Source organism: Prionailurus bengalensis, chromosome B4, assembly GCF_016509475.1.
Source record: "Prionailurus bengalensis isolate Pbe53 chromosome B4, Fcat_Pben_1.1_paternal_pri, whole genome shotgun sequence".
Classification (NCBI taxonomy): Eukaryota; Metazoa; Chordata; class Mammalia; order Carnivora; family Felidae; genus Prionailurus; species Prionailurus bengalensis.
The window spans coordinates 6,475,404-6,489,693 of record NC_057358.1 but is presented as its reverse complement, the minus strand read 5'-3'; the positions used below and the strand labels follow the sequence as shown (position 1 = coordinate 6,489,693).

General features: G+C 46.9%; 1 protein-coding gene across 3 annotated transcripts in view; it reads left to right on the top strand.

The window, feature by feature from the left end:
• The window catches only part of SFMBT2 (Scm like with four mbt domains 2), a 230,144-nt gene that overhangs the window by 152,445 nt on the left and 63,409 nt on the right, over positions 1 to 14,290 (top strand). For all 3 annotated transcript variants that reach the window (XM_043563399.1, XM_043563398.1, XM_043563400.1), the window contains one exon: positions 11,176 to 11,258. In XM_043563399.1, coding sequence (XP_043419334.1) covers positions 11,176 to 11,258 — 83 coding nt within the window. The remainder of the gene's footprint in view (positions 1 to 11,175; positions 11,259 to 14,290) is intronic.

The window sequence follows — 14,290 nt, the reverse complement described above, 5'->3', positions numbered from 1 at the left end:
CCCTCTCTCTCTGCCCCTCCCCCGTTCATGCTCTGTCTCTCTCTGTCCCAAAAATAAATAAACGTTGAAAAAAAAAATTAAAAAAAAAAAAAAAAGACTCAGAGTAGTGAACCCTAACTGGTGTCCTCTTTTGCTGAAGACTAACCTCAGACGCTGACCGATGAACGTACCCCATTCGGTAATCTGTTATGTTTCGGACATACCACAGGGTACAGAAAATAATAAATGCACATAATCTCCTGGACCCCCTGCCTTGAGGGAACAGATGCTGGCATTTGGCCACATTGGAGTCAGATTTTTAAAAAATGAAATAAAGCATCATCGAATATAATAGAAGACCGAGTCACCGCTGACTGTGTTTCTCACCTAATTATTGCATCGGTGAATCCCGTCAGTGTTCTCAGGATCTGACCATGTGTCATCACGACCACCCTGGTCCAGGCCACCGTCAGACGTCTCCTGGGTTACTGCAGTGGCCTCCGGCGTTGCACGTGTTCTTCGATGAGATGCTCAGGCTGCTTGTGCTAAGGTGGAAATCGCACACGTCCCTCCTCTGTTCAGACTGTCCGAGGCCTTGATAACTCAAGTATCAAGTCAGTGGAAGTTCCAGCTCATGGTCCCAGCCTACAGCGCCCACTAGTTCCCTGTCTGGCCTCGTCTCCTAAGATGCCCCCCACTCCAGTCTGTCCAGTCCCGCCTTCCTCCTTGCCATTCCCGAGACCTGGCCCTCATCCCCACCCCCACTTAGGTTGTCTGTCCTTCCATCTGACGGAGGTGCCGCCGGGCTGGGGAGGGCTTTCTTCTCTGGCCTGTTTAGTGCCGATTACAAATCTCTACCCTCAATGTTTTTATCTCCTTCCCTGCATGGCTTTGCTGCACAGAACTTATTATCATGGGAGATACAATTGCTGTATATTTCCCTTCTTTGCCCTGGTTTTTATGTGTCTCTCCAGCGATGTGAAAGTTCACCGACAGCAGGGATTTTTGTCGCGTTCTCTGCTTATCCTCAGTGGCTAAAGCACTGCGGCTCTCGGTCCGTATTTGTTAAGCGTTGAATGTTGAAGTTCTGCCTGTATTCCTCCCCTTCCCTCCCCTGCCTCTCTGTCGGGTCTCCAACCACCCCACCCGTCTCCCCCCACCCCCCCCCCCCCATAACCACTTTCCTCATCCAAAGCACACTCCAGGCTCTGAGCACAGAGCCGGACGCGGGGCTCGAACCTATGAACCGTGAGGTCATGCCCTGAGCGGAAGTTGGACGCTCAACCCCCTCAGGCGCCCCTGCAGCAGATCTTTTTGATAGGAATGTAAAGAGTATCCCGCTATGCCCACCCTTATGTAACTTTCCTCCTGAAACATTTTGCAGATTTTCCTCCGTGTTGATGCGTATAGATTCTTTACTCAATTTGCCTGTTTTATGAATAGACGTTAATTCTTGAAATCCATTTCCCGTTTAAAGACATTCGAGGCATTAACTCTTTTCTGCGTTGGGAATGGTACTCAGAGCATCTTTGTACATGTGCCCAAAGTGAGAGATCTCTCCGGGGATATACCCAGAGAGTGGAGTTGCTGGAGATCCTATATGGCGTCCTCCTCACCATTCTGTGATACGCTGGGGCGTGAACAGGTGCCATCCTGATGCCTGGGAAATGGGTCTCCGGTTTCATTTTGGTGTCCCTCATCTGCTAGTGCCGTGGAGCAGTTCATCATACGCTTGTTCACAACTTGTGTTGCCTTTGCTTTGCTTATTATATTGCTCTCCTTTTTCCTTTGATCGTAGAAGTATTTATGTTTGAGGATGAATTTCTTCTCTCGCCATGCGCGTCACAATATGTAATAGTCTAGCCTGTGGCTCGTTGCTTCACTTTCTAATGGTATTTTATGTTATATTGGAATACGAAATGATAATGTGGTCAAACCAGCCTTTTCCATTATGATTTGTCTATGGCTTTAGATAAACTTTGTTTTATTGATGTTCTATGTTTCCTTTGACAATCCTGCGGTTTCATTTTCTGTAGTTAGCTTTTTAGTGTACTCTCGGAGTTAAGTTTTGCACGGCACGAGGGATGAAAAGAGGTTGCTTTTATTTTCTCACTTAGGTTGAGTTGGATTTTCAGATTCAGCCATTGCCTCAGCATCATTCATTGAATAGCGTGCAGTTTCCTCGCTGATGAGTGATGCCCCCACTAACACGCATCCGGTCCCTTCGAGGGCTGAGAACCTTATCTGTTCTTAGTTCTTCTGCTTCATTGCTGTTTGTCCGTCTCTGCATAAATACCTCACTTTTAAAAATCGATTATAGGGGCGCCTGGGTGGCGCAGTCGGTTAAGCGTCCGACTTCAGCCAGGTCACGATCTCGCGGTCCGGGAGTTCGAGCCCCGCGTCAGGCTCTGGGCTGATGGCTCAGAGCCTGGAGCCTGTTTCTGATTCTGTGTCTCCCTCTCTCTCTGCCCCTCCCCCGTTCATGCTCTGTCTCTCTCTGTCCCAAAAATAAAATAAACGTTGAAAAAAAAATTAAAAAAAAAATAGATTTTAGGGGCGCCTGGGTGGCGCAGTCGGTTAAGCGTCCGACTTCAGCCAGGTCACGATCTCGCGGTCCGTGAGTTCGAGCCCCGCGTCGGGCTCTGGGCTGATGGCTCAGAGCCTGGAGCCTGTTTCCGATTCTGTGTCTCCCTCTCTCTTTGCCCCTCCCCCGTTCATGCTCTGTCTCTCTCTGTCCCAAAAATAAATTAAAAACGTTGAAAAAAAAATTTAAAAAAAAATCGATTTTACTCTGTGTCTCGATATCCATCCAGTGACTCCCTCGACCTTTTCTTCCTTTTCAAAATTGTCTTAGTTGTTTTTTGCAGGTTATCGTATGTGAATTTTAGAACCAGTTTGTAAGACACTGTGAAAAAAACCCATTGGATTTTGACTGATCGGGCATTGGACTTAATTAATTAATTTAGAAAAATGGACGTTTTATTGTGTTATCTTTTTACAACTTTCTTTGCTAGTAATTTTCCTAGATACTTCCTGTTCGCTTGCTGTTGTGAATGGGTGTTTTTTTTTTTTATTCATTTGATTTTTTTTATCAGCTGTGGCCAGTCTAATGGAATATACCCCTGGTTTTTGTTTGTTTTTTATCCAGTCGCTCTCCTAGGCAGTGTGGCTCCAGAACAGTTAGTGTGAGATAACGGGTAAGCCGATTGTTGAAGGTCTGGTAACACTAGCTTGTAAAACCATCTGGAGCTGGTGCTGTTTTAGTTTGTGTTCTGTTGCGTATGAACTTATTTCCGTGAAAGGTTGTTAAGTTTAGCCATGGTTACCACTTCTGTTGGAGACAGTTTCGGTAATGTCTATATATTTGCAGACGAATATTATATATTCATATAATACATATTTAGATATTCATATAATTATATAGTATCTGTTTTAGCGGTGCTTTCCCATTTACTGTCAGAGTGTTCCGTTTGACCAACCTTATTAATTGAACTGTTCAACCGTTACATATTCTCTATTTTTGTTTGTTCTATGATTTTCTAGAAAGTGCATCAAAATATCGTGAGACTGGAGATCTGTCCGCTTGTGTGTGTGTGTGTGTGTGTGTGTGTGTGTGTGAGAGAAGCATTCAGGTTCAGGACCGCTAGAGCTTGCTGGTGTTGGTTCTCTGTATCCCTAGTCATTCATTTTGCTTTACAACCTCTTCTGTTTCTTTCTGTGGGTTGTGATTTCTCGTGGTGAACTGAGTTTCAGTGGTGCTTGTTATTTCTGTGCGAGTTCCCTCATCCTTAGAGTGAAGTAATTCCTTCCATCTGGTTTTGCATTAGAGTCTGCCCAGTGTTCTAAGAATTTTGCAAGTCCTAGAGTATTTATTTATTACTGTCTTTATCTCCTCCGATTTTTAAAATCGGTGTTACTCATTTCCGCATCCCCGGCACCTGAAACAGTGCCTGGTACGTGCCTGTGTCCCTGGTTATTGGAGGGAGGAACGAATGGACGAATGCCACGTGCATTTGTCAGCCTGTACGATACACATTGTAAATTTGCCCAGCCTCCCCACGGATGCCCCTGGCTTGGAGGAGCTCGGGACTCCTCTCTCTCCCCCTTTGAGCGGAGCCCTGGGCAGGGAGCGGCTGTGTCTGCTCCTTGTCCCTTTCGGTGAGCTGACGTTGTCCGGACCCGTTTTCACAGACTGGGCAGCTGACCGGGGCCGGGCGTTTTACGATGGTCTCTGCTCCTGCTGCTCTCCTCTCTCAAGCCCGTGGTCATCTTCTGCCCCGTGTGAGCCCCAGACGTTCCCGGACTGGTCGGCTCTGCCTTTGTGGGCCTCTTGGTGTTTTGGCATCTGGAGATTCTCTTCTCTTTCGGGTTTGGCTGTGTCATTCTTTTTATTACTACCGTAGTTCATCTGGCACCTGAGAGGGTCCCTTTTGTTACTGGATTTGGAAGTTTATTCTCATTTCTAGCTCTCTGATTGATTCTTGAGCAAAAACTTGCTTTTGATTGAAAAGAGCTGGGGGAGTAAAACTCTTTGGGTGATTTTTTATATCTGAAAATATTTCCGATTGTTGGGAACTTACATCTCTCTGGCTTACTTACTCCTCAGTTTACTCTGTGGTTGAGGATTCTTACCATGGCTTTGCCATCGACAGCCGACATTTATGTGACGTTGGACTCTCTCCCGGGGACACGTCCACATCTCCTAACATGGCAGGCTTCAAGGGAGGGCACGTGCCCTTTAGCGAACAGCACAGGGGAAAGGAAGTACTTGGCGTAGTTACTGGGTGTGCCAGAAGTCAGCCGTCTTGCCTGGGAGCCTGTATGAAGACTCCTCCAGGAACTGAATGGAGAGACTATTGAGAAATCTTGCCCAGGAAGAGACGGACTGGTTCCGGGGGCTGCGTGTGCCCCCTGAGGAGTGTGGCCTTGCTTCCTCACCCGTTCATCCTGCTTCCCTGACAAGATGGCGGCGAGGGTCACCTGAGGGGAGGCCATCACCCGCTTAGCCTTAGCGAGTCCCAGGAACTCAGTAGAAGCCTGGAGGGAGACCACCTTTCAGGAAGACCGGTGCCGTGAGCGAGAGTCCAGTAAAGCTGTCCCAACGGTCCATGAGATTTTCTGAGGAAGGGTGAGGAACCTGTTCTTACAACATGGCTTCTTTTGTGTCCTCTTGCGTTCTTGTATCTCAGGTCTGGTACGTGCCGATCTTTGGCAATGGTCATGTCGTTTTCCCTTTCAAGGAGACGTTGAACTGAAAGCTAAATGAGTCCTCTGTTCACACCAGATGTCGAGCACCTCAGTGCTGTAAAGGTGCTCCGAGGTGGAGATGTCCTTATGGGGCTGTGTGTTCTTCGGTCAGTTGTGGGGGAGGGGAGCATGTCCAGAACTTTCTTTCCTGCTTCTCCATGTCGGCCTCCATCCTGGAGTCACAGTTCCCGCACGGTGTGTGTGTCCCTCAGGACCTGCTGGAGCAGGTGACACAGAACCGGTCCCTGTCTCATTCACATCTTAACAGCGACGAACCTGAGTCCAACAACCTGGAGACTGAGGGAAAAATCATCGAATGAAATGCATTTCCCTGTTGGGGAAAGTGTTACTAACTTATTAGAACTTCAATTTATTGGGTTAAAGACTATGTTTTAATTATAGTTTTAATACGCATCCATTCTTTAAAATTTTGAAAACAAAAGGAGAGAAGTTTCCTATCCTGAAGAAACAACATTTAGTATATATTCTCTCAGATATCTGTTTCTTAGAATATGTAACTTTGTATATCGGTTTAATTATTTTACACACACGAATTTGCCACCTACATGCCAAAATGTCTTCTACTTTAAATGACTGGAAAGTTCCATGATTGGCAGGTAAATAATTGACTTAGGGACACCTGGGTGGCTCAGTTGGTTAAGCATCTGATTCTGATTTCAGTTGGGTTATGATTTTGGGACACCACATCAATCCGTGCTTGGGATTCTCTCTCTCCCCCTCTGTTTGTCCTTCCCCGCCCACCCTCAAAATAAATAGATAAACTGGAAAAAATTGAAACACGCCCCTGTTGTTTGTCTGTATTGTTCTCGTCTGCTTTTATGCATAAAATGTTTGCACAGCATCCTGTTATTTCTGTAGGATACTTCATAATGGAGTTCCTGCTCTGTTCTCACTCCAGCTCACTCTGCCCACCCCACAGTCCCCCTTGTTCTTTCTAGAGCATTCTGGACCTGCTTCTGCCCTTTCGCAGTTGTTGGCCCCTTCCACTGGCACCCCCTTCCCCTAGGTGGCCGCAAGACTTGCTTCCTCAGTTCCTAGGTTTTTCAGCGTTTCGTCAAGACTTCAGCCCTCCCTTTGCCTATAGCACTGATTGTCTGATTTTTTTCTATTTGTGTATTATGTGTCTCCTCCCACTGCAGCGTAAGCTTGCCTGCGTAAAGGTTTTTGTCCTTGGTCCTTTCTGTATGCCTAGAACTAGAACCATGCCTGGCATGTAGCATGCACCTAATAAATGCTTTCAGTGATATCATAGGTGAACGAACAAATGGGTAGAGTGGAGAGGAGACCCCTTCTTAAAGATTTTGACACATTGCGAAATTGGCATCTGTGGTGGATTTTTGAGATTATATGCCAACCAGAAATGCATAAAAGCACCTGTTGCCCAACAGTCTTTGCAGTGCTGGGTTTTTATTCTTGTTTTTCATTTTGACAGTCACGTAGATGGCAGAGGTGAAACTCTTTTGCTGATATTATTTTTGAAGGTTGTACAAGTTTGCTTGTTTGTATGTTTTCCGTATTTACCCAGCATAGAAGGGCAGCTCTTACTCTGTGTCTATTTTGTTACAGAAGCGTGTCTTTTTTTTACATCCTTCCCTTCCCTCCATCCTCTCATGATGGTCTCTGGGATGTCGTGGTTCACTTCCTGGTGCAAAAGGCATGAGAACACTGTGGTTATCGGGGTGGGAGGGTGTCATGATTCACTTCCTGCTGCAGAGGCACATAGACCACCATGATTTTCTGAGGTTGTCCTGATTTACTTCCTGGTGCTGAGGAGAGTCCCAACTTCTCCAGTTCCAGCAGGAACTGGCTAAAATCAGGATTCTGTTAGCAGATGAAAAGCTGGACGTTAGCTCTTGGGAGGCAGTCATGGCGTATTCCACATGCTGAATTAGCTCTTGATGGATTGACTAGTGCCTTGATTGACTATCCTTTAAAATACGGCAAAGGTCTTCACTTTCAAGTAATTTTTTTAATGTTTTTTATTTTTGACAGAGAGAGAGATAGAGCATGAGTGGGGGAGGGGCAGAGAGAGAGGGGAGACACAGAATCCAAAGCAGGCTCCGGGTTCTGAGCTGTCAGCACAGAGCCCGACGCGGGGCTCCAACTCACAGACCGCGAGATCATGACCTGAGCCGAAGCCGGAGGCTCAACCGACTGAGCCCCCAAGAGCCCCTCAAGTAATTTTTATTAAAATAATATATGATCATTATTGAACACTTGGCAAATACAAAGAGATGGAAGAAAAACATCCACGAGTCCCACCATCCAGATAACTATGTGGATAGTTACCACTACGACATTTTCCTTGCATTTCCTCTGGTCTTTTTCTTTGCATACTTTCATAAAAATCTGTTAATTCTGTATATGCTTGTGCCAGGAAGTCTTTCCATCTAGACCTATAGCAATAATGTTCTCATAATTTTTTTTTCACCAACTGTGAAAAACAGTTTTGTGCCTGTGTGATTTTCCGTGGACCTTAGATAAGTCATATATCGTTTCTTATTTGGGGATGTAAGGTTGTCCCACCGATAATAATGCCATTGTACCTTAATGCGTAACACTTTTTCAGTTTTTAGGACTGTTGTGAAATTGTCGTGTCAAAGTTCATGAACATTTTACTGCCAAATTGTTTTCCCGAAGAATTACCCACTTGCAGTCCCAATAGTAATGTTTGCAAGTGGGGCTGTTTTGTGCCAATTAATTTGTATCATAAGGAAATGGGTCATCGACCTGTTCTCTTTTGGACCTGTAGCAGTTGGAACTTCGTTCAGAATAAACACTAATAAAAGCTTTAAATAACTCCCATGGCCATGGTTCAACAGTCCCCTGTGGCAGCTTGTTGAGGATTTTAACAGCCCAAGGGGTTTTGATTTCCTTTTATTTTCTTTTCCCCTCTGCTATTTCCCTCCCTCCTGGGTTTAAAACATGTTTTCCTAGCTACAGTTAAGCCTTAGTACTTCTTGTTCTGTCTTTGTTGATTAATGAGTATAATTGACCCCTGTTGTCTCTATTATACAAGCCACAGCAATTTGTTTTTATGTAGCAGATATTTTCTGAGCTGTCACAAAACCGCCTTACAAAGAGAGAGCTCATTATCTGCCTGAAGGAAAGGAATTTTAAGTGATGAAGTGAATAAAGGTCCCTATGAGAAGGAGGAGGAGAAGTCTAGGCTATTCAGATGTTCAAGGAACAGTGGGGGCAAAATAATCCATTGTTGCTTAGGTACCGGGCCAGACTTGGTTAGATCTTGAAATTGCTAGATTAAAAATGGCTCCCCATAGAGACAGTCTTGAAGACTGATACAGAAGCATGGAATGTAGGTCTGAGAAACCATAGAGCATGACATTGGATGGAGTGGGTTGCAGCCTATGGGAAGTTCATGGTTACGAACACGATTATAGAAATCCCAGCTAAATGCCTCTGGAGGGGGAGTAGAGGTGGCTTGTAAGTTGGAAGGTTTTATCTGAACAGATATTGACCATAAAGAATATCCAGATTTCCATGTTCTATCAGAAGATGGCTTGTTTTTCATTTATGTAGTTCCCCCCCGCCCCACCATTTCTTCTTTGCCCCCATGATCTTCATGAGATTTTCCTCAACTCACCAAACGAACTAAGGAATCAGCAGAGGTCGAGGGGAAGAGACATTGCGACACAGTGCGATCTTGGCTTTAGCGAAGTCAGTCTGCCACAACCCTGAGAAATGGGGTCCTTGTGCCTCGGGAACCATCTTGTCTTCGGCTAGTCTATGGCGAGTTCCTCTGGGGAGCGTCCTGTCACATAACCTCTCTTCATCAACCCTGCCACACTTTTCTCGGAGGAGAAGAGGAAGGAATTAACCACACACAAGGACAGGCACAATCCCTAAGCAGCCGCAGTTACTTAGTCACTAACGATGGCTCTGAATTATGGAACGCGACAGCTGGAGGGGCCTTGAAGGTCTCCTCTTTATTTTGTGAATATGGAAAGTCAGACACGGAAGATTTTTTGCTTCTTCCTGGTTTCATCCAGTTCCTAGTAGAGCCGGCTCTAAAAACCCAAATGCCCTCCTTTCATATGGTTGGGTAGCTTCTCGGCAGTTTGAGTTGTCTTTTGGCAAACTCTTCTGTTCTTACACGTTTAAGGCAAGGATTTGATCCAGAATAGCTCCAGACGAACTATTCTCAAGAGTGCAGGGTTCTGTTCATCGGAAAGAGACTTGCAGTGCCTTATTTAAAGCATATTTTGTTTTATTCTGTTTTGTGGGTAAGCGTTCAGAAAAAAAAAAAAGTTGGCTTGGTTCCTTCCAGAAACCTCTGATGCAAGAGCCATCTGGCTCTGGAGAGAGGTGTTGGGGACAAGGGCAGGTAGGAAAACTTTCAGAATCTCTTTGAAACGAACTACCGGGAGTAACAGCATCTCAGAGCCGTAAGACGTTTTGCCCCCTTGTTGGAAAGAAATGAGGCGTTGTCAGCCTTTGTAGAGTGACAGGGAGGTCATAGGAAGAAAAGGGGTGCTTCGGCCATGGATGGTCAGCAGGGTAGGGGGGTTCAAGGATCAGCCCCTGGGCCAGAGGAGTACCAGTCCTTCTTTGCTAACCCCATCCCGTCTTCTAATGAAAACTGTGTAGATTGAGCTTCCTCAATGAAAAGAATACTATCTTGCACTCGGAGGTACAGACGGAGGTAGGAGGCAACAGTACCTTGACTTTCTTCCATGAAGATCTTCTGTACTCTCCTTGTAGCCGTGGGGTTTAGTAACTACGGGTCCCCGTGTGATGTGAATTCGCAGGTGTGGAATTTACGATGATACGGGGAAGAGAAAATGAGGACTTGGCAGGACTTGGCAGGTCTTGGCTCGAAAACATAGTTAAGAAATCCCTCGTGGGTTTATTTTCCATGCACTTCAAACCCATCAAGGGAGAACGCCCAAGTGAGGGTTAGGGTGACGTTGTCCGCCGTCCTGACGGATCCTGATTGGTAGAACGCTGTTCGTCCTCATCGCCGTCCTTGGTTCACAAGAAGCACAAATAACACCCGTATGAAGAGCCGTCCCCCTATCTGGGTTAAAGCGCACACCCAATGCTGTGCTTATGTTCTGATTTAGAACTGTTTCCTCTTCCCACGACCTTCCCAAGACCTTCTCCCATGGCTTGTCATGGTGGGCACGATGGATGTACTTGAATTGCGTCCCCTCCTGCCAAATGAAATGAAGAAAGAGAAGAACCCACTTTGGCAACATCGCTATTCATTACGCTTATTAACACGAGTGAAGGGCTGTTTCTCCAAACACCCCCGCCCCTACCGTGTCTCACAGGTGCCCCCCCAGCGCTTCCCCCAAAGGGGCCCACCTTTCCCGATGCTCATTTCCTTCCTCTCCCTGGGTGCTGTCCGAGGACGGGCTGCCCGCCCACCCCCCCCGGCCTCTGGAGGCTTTCTTTCTCACGAACACCTCAACTCCTCGTTTGCTGTTTGTTTTACTTTCTGTTACTCTTTAAAAACCCTCCCCCGAGGTAGTGTTTTCCAATAAAGTCTCACGGTCTCCACGAAGATACCGAGAAGTTCACAGGAACTCTCAGGCTTCACGTGGAGGGAGGTATCACTGTGTATTTCCGCAAAACACATTGCGCAAATGCGTTGTGTGTAACATCCTGTCTCGGTGCTGCTGCCCCAGAGCACGTCCGTCCACCGGCGGGTGCCGATGTGGGTCAGCGCCACCCTTCACGCGGTTTCAGACCCCACATCGCGGTCACGATGGAACACCCGCCCTGTATTTCGTACTTTGTGTTTTTCCACGCGTTCCCTGTGAAATCTGACGTGCCGTCAGGCACAAGAAGGGACTTCACCCTCCAGGGTCCTGTATTTGCACTGCTTACTGATTTAACTAGTGACACCCTCTGAAGCTATTTATTTGCTTAACGCTGTTCCGTCTGTGTTTTCGCCCCGTGCAGGTTACTCTGGCCAGGACTTCGACTGGGCAGATTATCACAAGCAGCATGGGACCGAGGAAGCACCTCCCTTCGGCTTCAGGAATGTAAGGAGCTTGGTGCTTGCTACTGCTTTGTTCCTAGATGTTGTTCACCGTGAACTTTGTAAGTTGCTTCCCGTTCGTGAGCAAGACGAGTGTGCTGCCGTGGACCACAGGATCCTTACTAAGCTTTCGTAGTTTTTGCAAAGGCCTCCTTCAGGTTGTGTGTTAGGGTGACTACTCTGGGGTGTTGGAGCACAGCCACTGCTACGTGTATGGTGGCCCGGTATAAGTTCATGTCTCACTTATGGAAGGGTCCGGTGTGTTCTAGATTAGCACGGGCTTCTTACTACGGTGAGCCTGGGCCTCAGGAGAGCCCCTGGCTTCATCCCCTGAGTCTAGTGAGCTGATCAAATAGCAGTGTGTGTGTGTGTGTGTGTGTTCACACGGGTGTACTTGTTATAAGGAGTTGGTTGTATCAGGTGGCTTATCAAGTATTCATTTAGACTGGATCAACCCTGGGAACTCTGAAAAGGCACATGGATTATTACGTCTGTATTCAGAATGAGGCACCGATGTATACAGCCTAGTGTGTTGAACATGCATTTAGCTATGAAAGTTAATTCTTTATACTAAAGAAAAAAAAAAAAGACTCAGTCCTCCAGTTGGGGACAGCAGGCATCACAGTGCAGAGTGCTCCCAAATCAGAGACCTTTTCTGGACACGTCCTCCTCCAGCCGCTGATTCCTTGCTACCCCACCAATATAACTCGTACTACGGGGATCACGGCACATGACAGCTGAGAGGCGGAAGGGGCTGGCTCAATCGAGAAGCTCACTACCGAGCGTAAGTCCAAGGTGGATTTTGAAGAATTAAGTAGGTCGGTCACTGGGTCAGCTTGACCCCATAAATGCAGAAACTAAATGCAGAAACACATCCGTGGCAGAGTCGGAAATCGGGGCTCCTGAAACCAACAAAGGGACTTCCTGCCGGCCGATGCTGCTTTTGCACAAAGCTGGTTCTTCTGCGGCGCACGGAAAGATCTGCGTGGTGAGGCGCGGTGGTCTGTGCGGTGGGGACCCTCCCCCATACGTGTAGGCGCTCGGAGGTGCCCCCGAGAGGGTAGCCGCTGGCTAGCTCCCGGGGCTTATCAAGTCCAGTGCAGTCTTACTAACCCTTTTACAGTGATAGTGCTTGTCGCAGAGCCCTGGCCTCGTTGCCTTGCAGTTAGGATCCTGGAGACACTTAGCACGTCCCCAGACCCCTTCGAAGTTGTGCTTTCTACCCGACCAAAGACATATTCGTTCCCTACCTCTTCACCCTTGGGAGGGAGATCCTGACGTGTCCCCTGGTTTCGTGCGTAAGGAGGCGTTTCCTCTGCAACAATACGGTTCCACCGTCCTCTGCTGCCGTTCAGCCAGCAGCTGGCCAAATGGGATTTAGTAGAGGAAGCAGCCACATCCCCAGGTGGCCTCTGAGCTCCCAGGCGTTAGCTACCAGGATGAAATCTGTTTTAATGACTGTGCTGGCGTATTCATTAGGAATGCACTTGTTACAAACATGCCCGCTTTGTTCCCGGCTCTGCGTTTTTGTAATCGACGGGATTGTCATCTGCCTGTTGGCATAGGTGTCGCATTCCTGGTGCTCTGCTGAATTTTGTTAGCTTGCCTCGAGTGCTTTTTAAGGGGATGCTTATCATGAATTCATTTTTTAATCACGCATCTTGTGTGCACTAGAGGAGAGGGGGTGTGGAAGTGGCTGCGTGGGAGACGTTTCCCCGGGGATGTTTAACAATCAGAGACGGTTCTGAGATGGATTGACACAGCGAAATGCTTAGTAAAATAAACTCACGGGTAACAGGTTTGCCATTGATCTTTATAAATTACCCTCAAGCAGCGAGTTGAAACGAAAATAGGTTATGCGGTTGTAGCTTTCCCTTATTAAGGAGGATCAAATGCATTTTAACTTACTTAGAGGCTTTTCAGGCAGCCTATCGAGTCATATTATCAAAAAGCTCAATACATAATATGCACGGATAGGCAGGATGACTTGTAGGAGAACAGCCTGCCTAGAATTTTCCTTGGTTCCTATTTCCAAAGAGACATAAAGGAGAAGAACAAATCGCTTTCTTATCGCATATGCTGGGTCATTTTGTTCTGGTTACATAAAGATATGATTGACTTGCAACGTAACGTATATAAATAGATACGTGAATGCAAATTAGCTTGGCCTCCTCCCACGGGTCAAGTAAGGGTGTAATCTCTTGGTACTTACAGGAGCCCGTTTACTTCAGTTTATGTATTTCAAAATAGATACATGCAGTATTGTAATATCTGATTAAAATTTATAGCAGCGGATGCTTTGGGAAAATCTTACGCTTATTTTAAAATAGTGCGAGAAGGGAGTTTTGCTTGGAGTGTCTGTCGGCTGAGCTCCTGCTGAATTGACCCTCCGGCAGGAAGCAACTGTCGGCTCCTGTGCAACTAGCCGAGGGATGTGGAGAGTGAACAAAACGGGCAGATCTGGAGGGGAGCAGGTGCTTGGAAGGAAGGAACACTCTGGGGTGACCGTGTGATTCTTTTCAGTCTTCTGGCCTGAGGTCAGCCGCAGTGGACGACGTAAGAGACGACAAAAGCAGTGATATAAAACTCACGGTCTTTCTGGCCTGATGAAGCAGATAACAGAATGTGAGCAACCACACCTGTTGGAAAGCGAGAGGAGTCTCAGAGAGGGAAGAGTCAGGAGAGGGAACCGCACATTCCGTGTATACACTCTGCCTAAATCTTTGGCTGATCCGCAGAGTGCGTCTTTTCCAGGCAAGCTCCAGGCAGCCTAGCTAAAGACAAAAGACTGAGCTGGGATCTGAGCTCCTTCTCAAGAGACAGAGCATGTAGTTTGAGTCCAAACAAGTTAACTGCTTGCTAACACGGAAAACCAGCACTCTCGGGAAGAACATAACACAATCCAGAGTCTCTGTGACACGACATTGAAAACGTCCAGACTTCAGAATTGGTCAGCACACGAAGCCACAGAAAAATCGGACACGTTTTCTGTAGAAAGGCTAATCAGTAGAGGCCAAACCCAGCATGATCCAGATG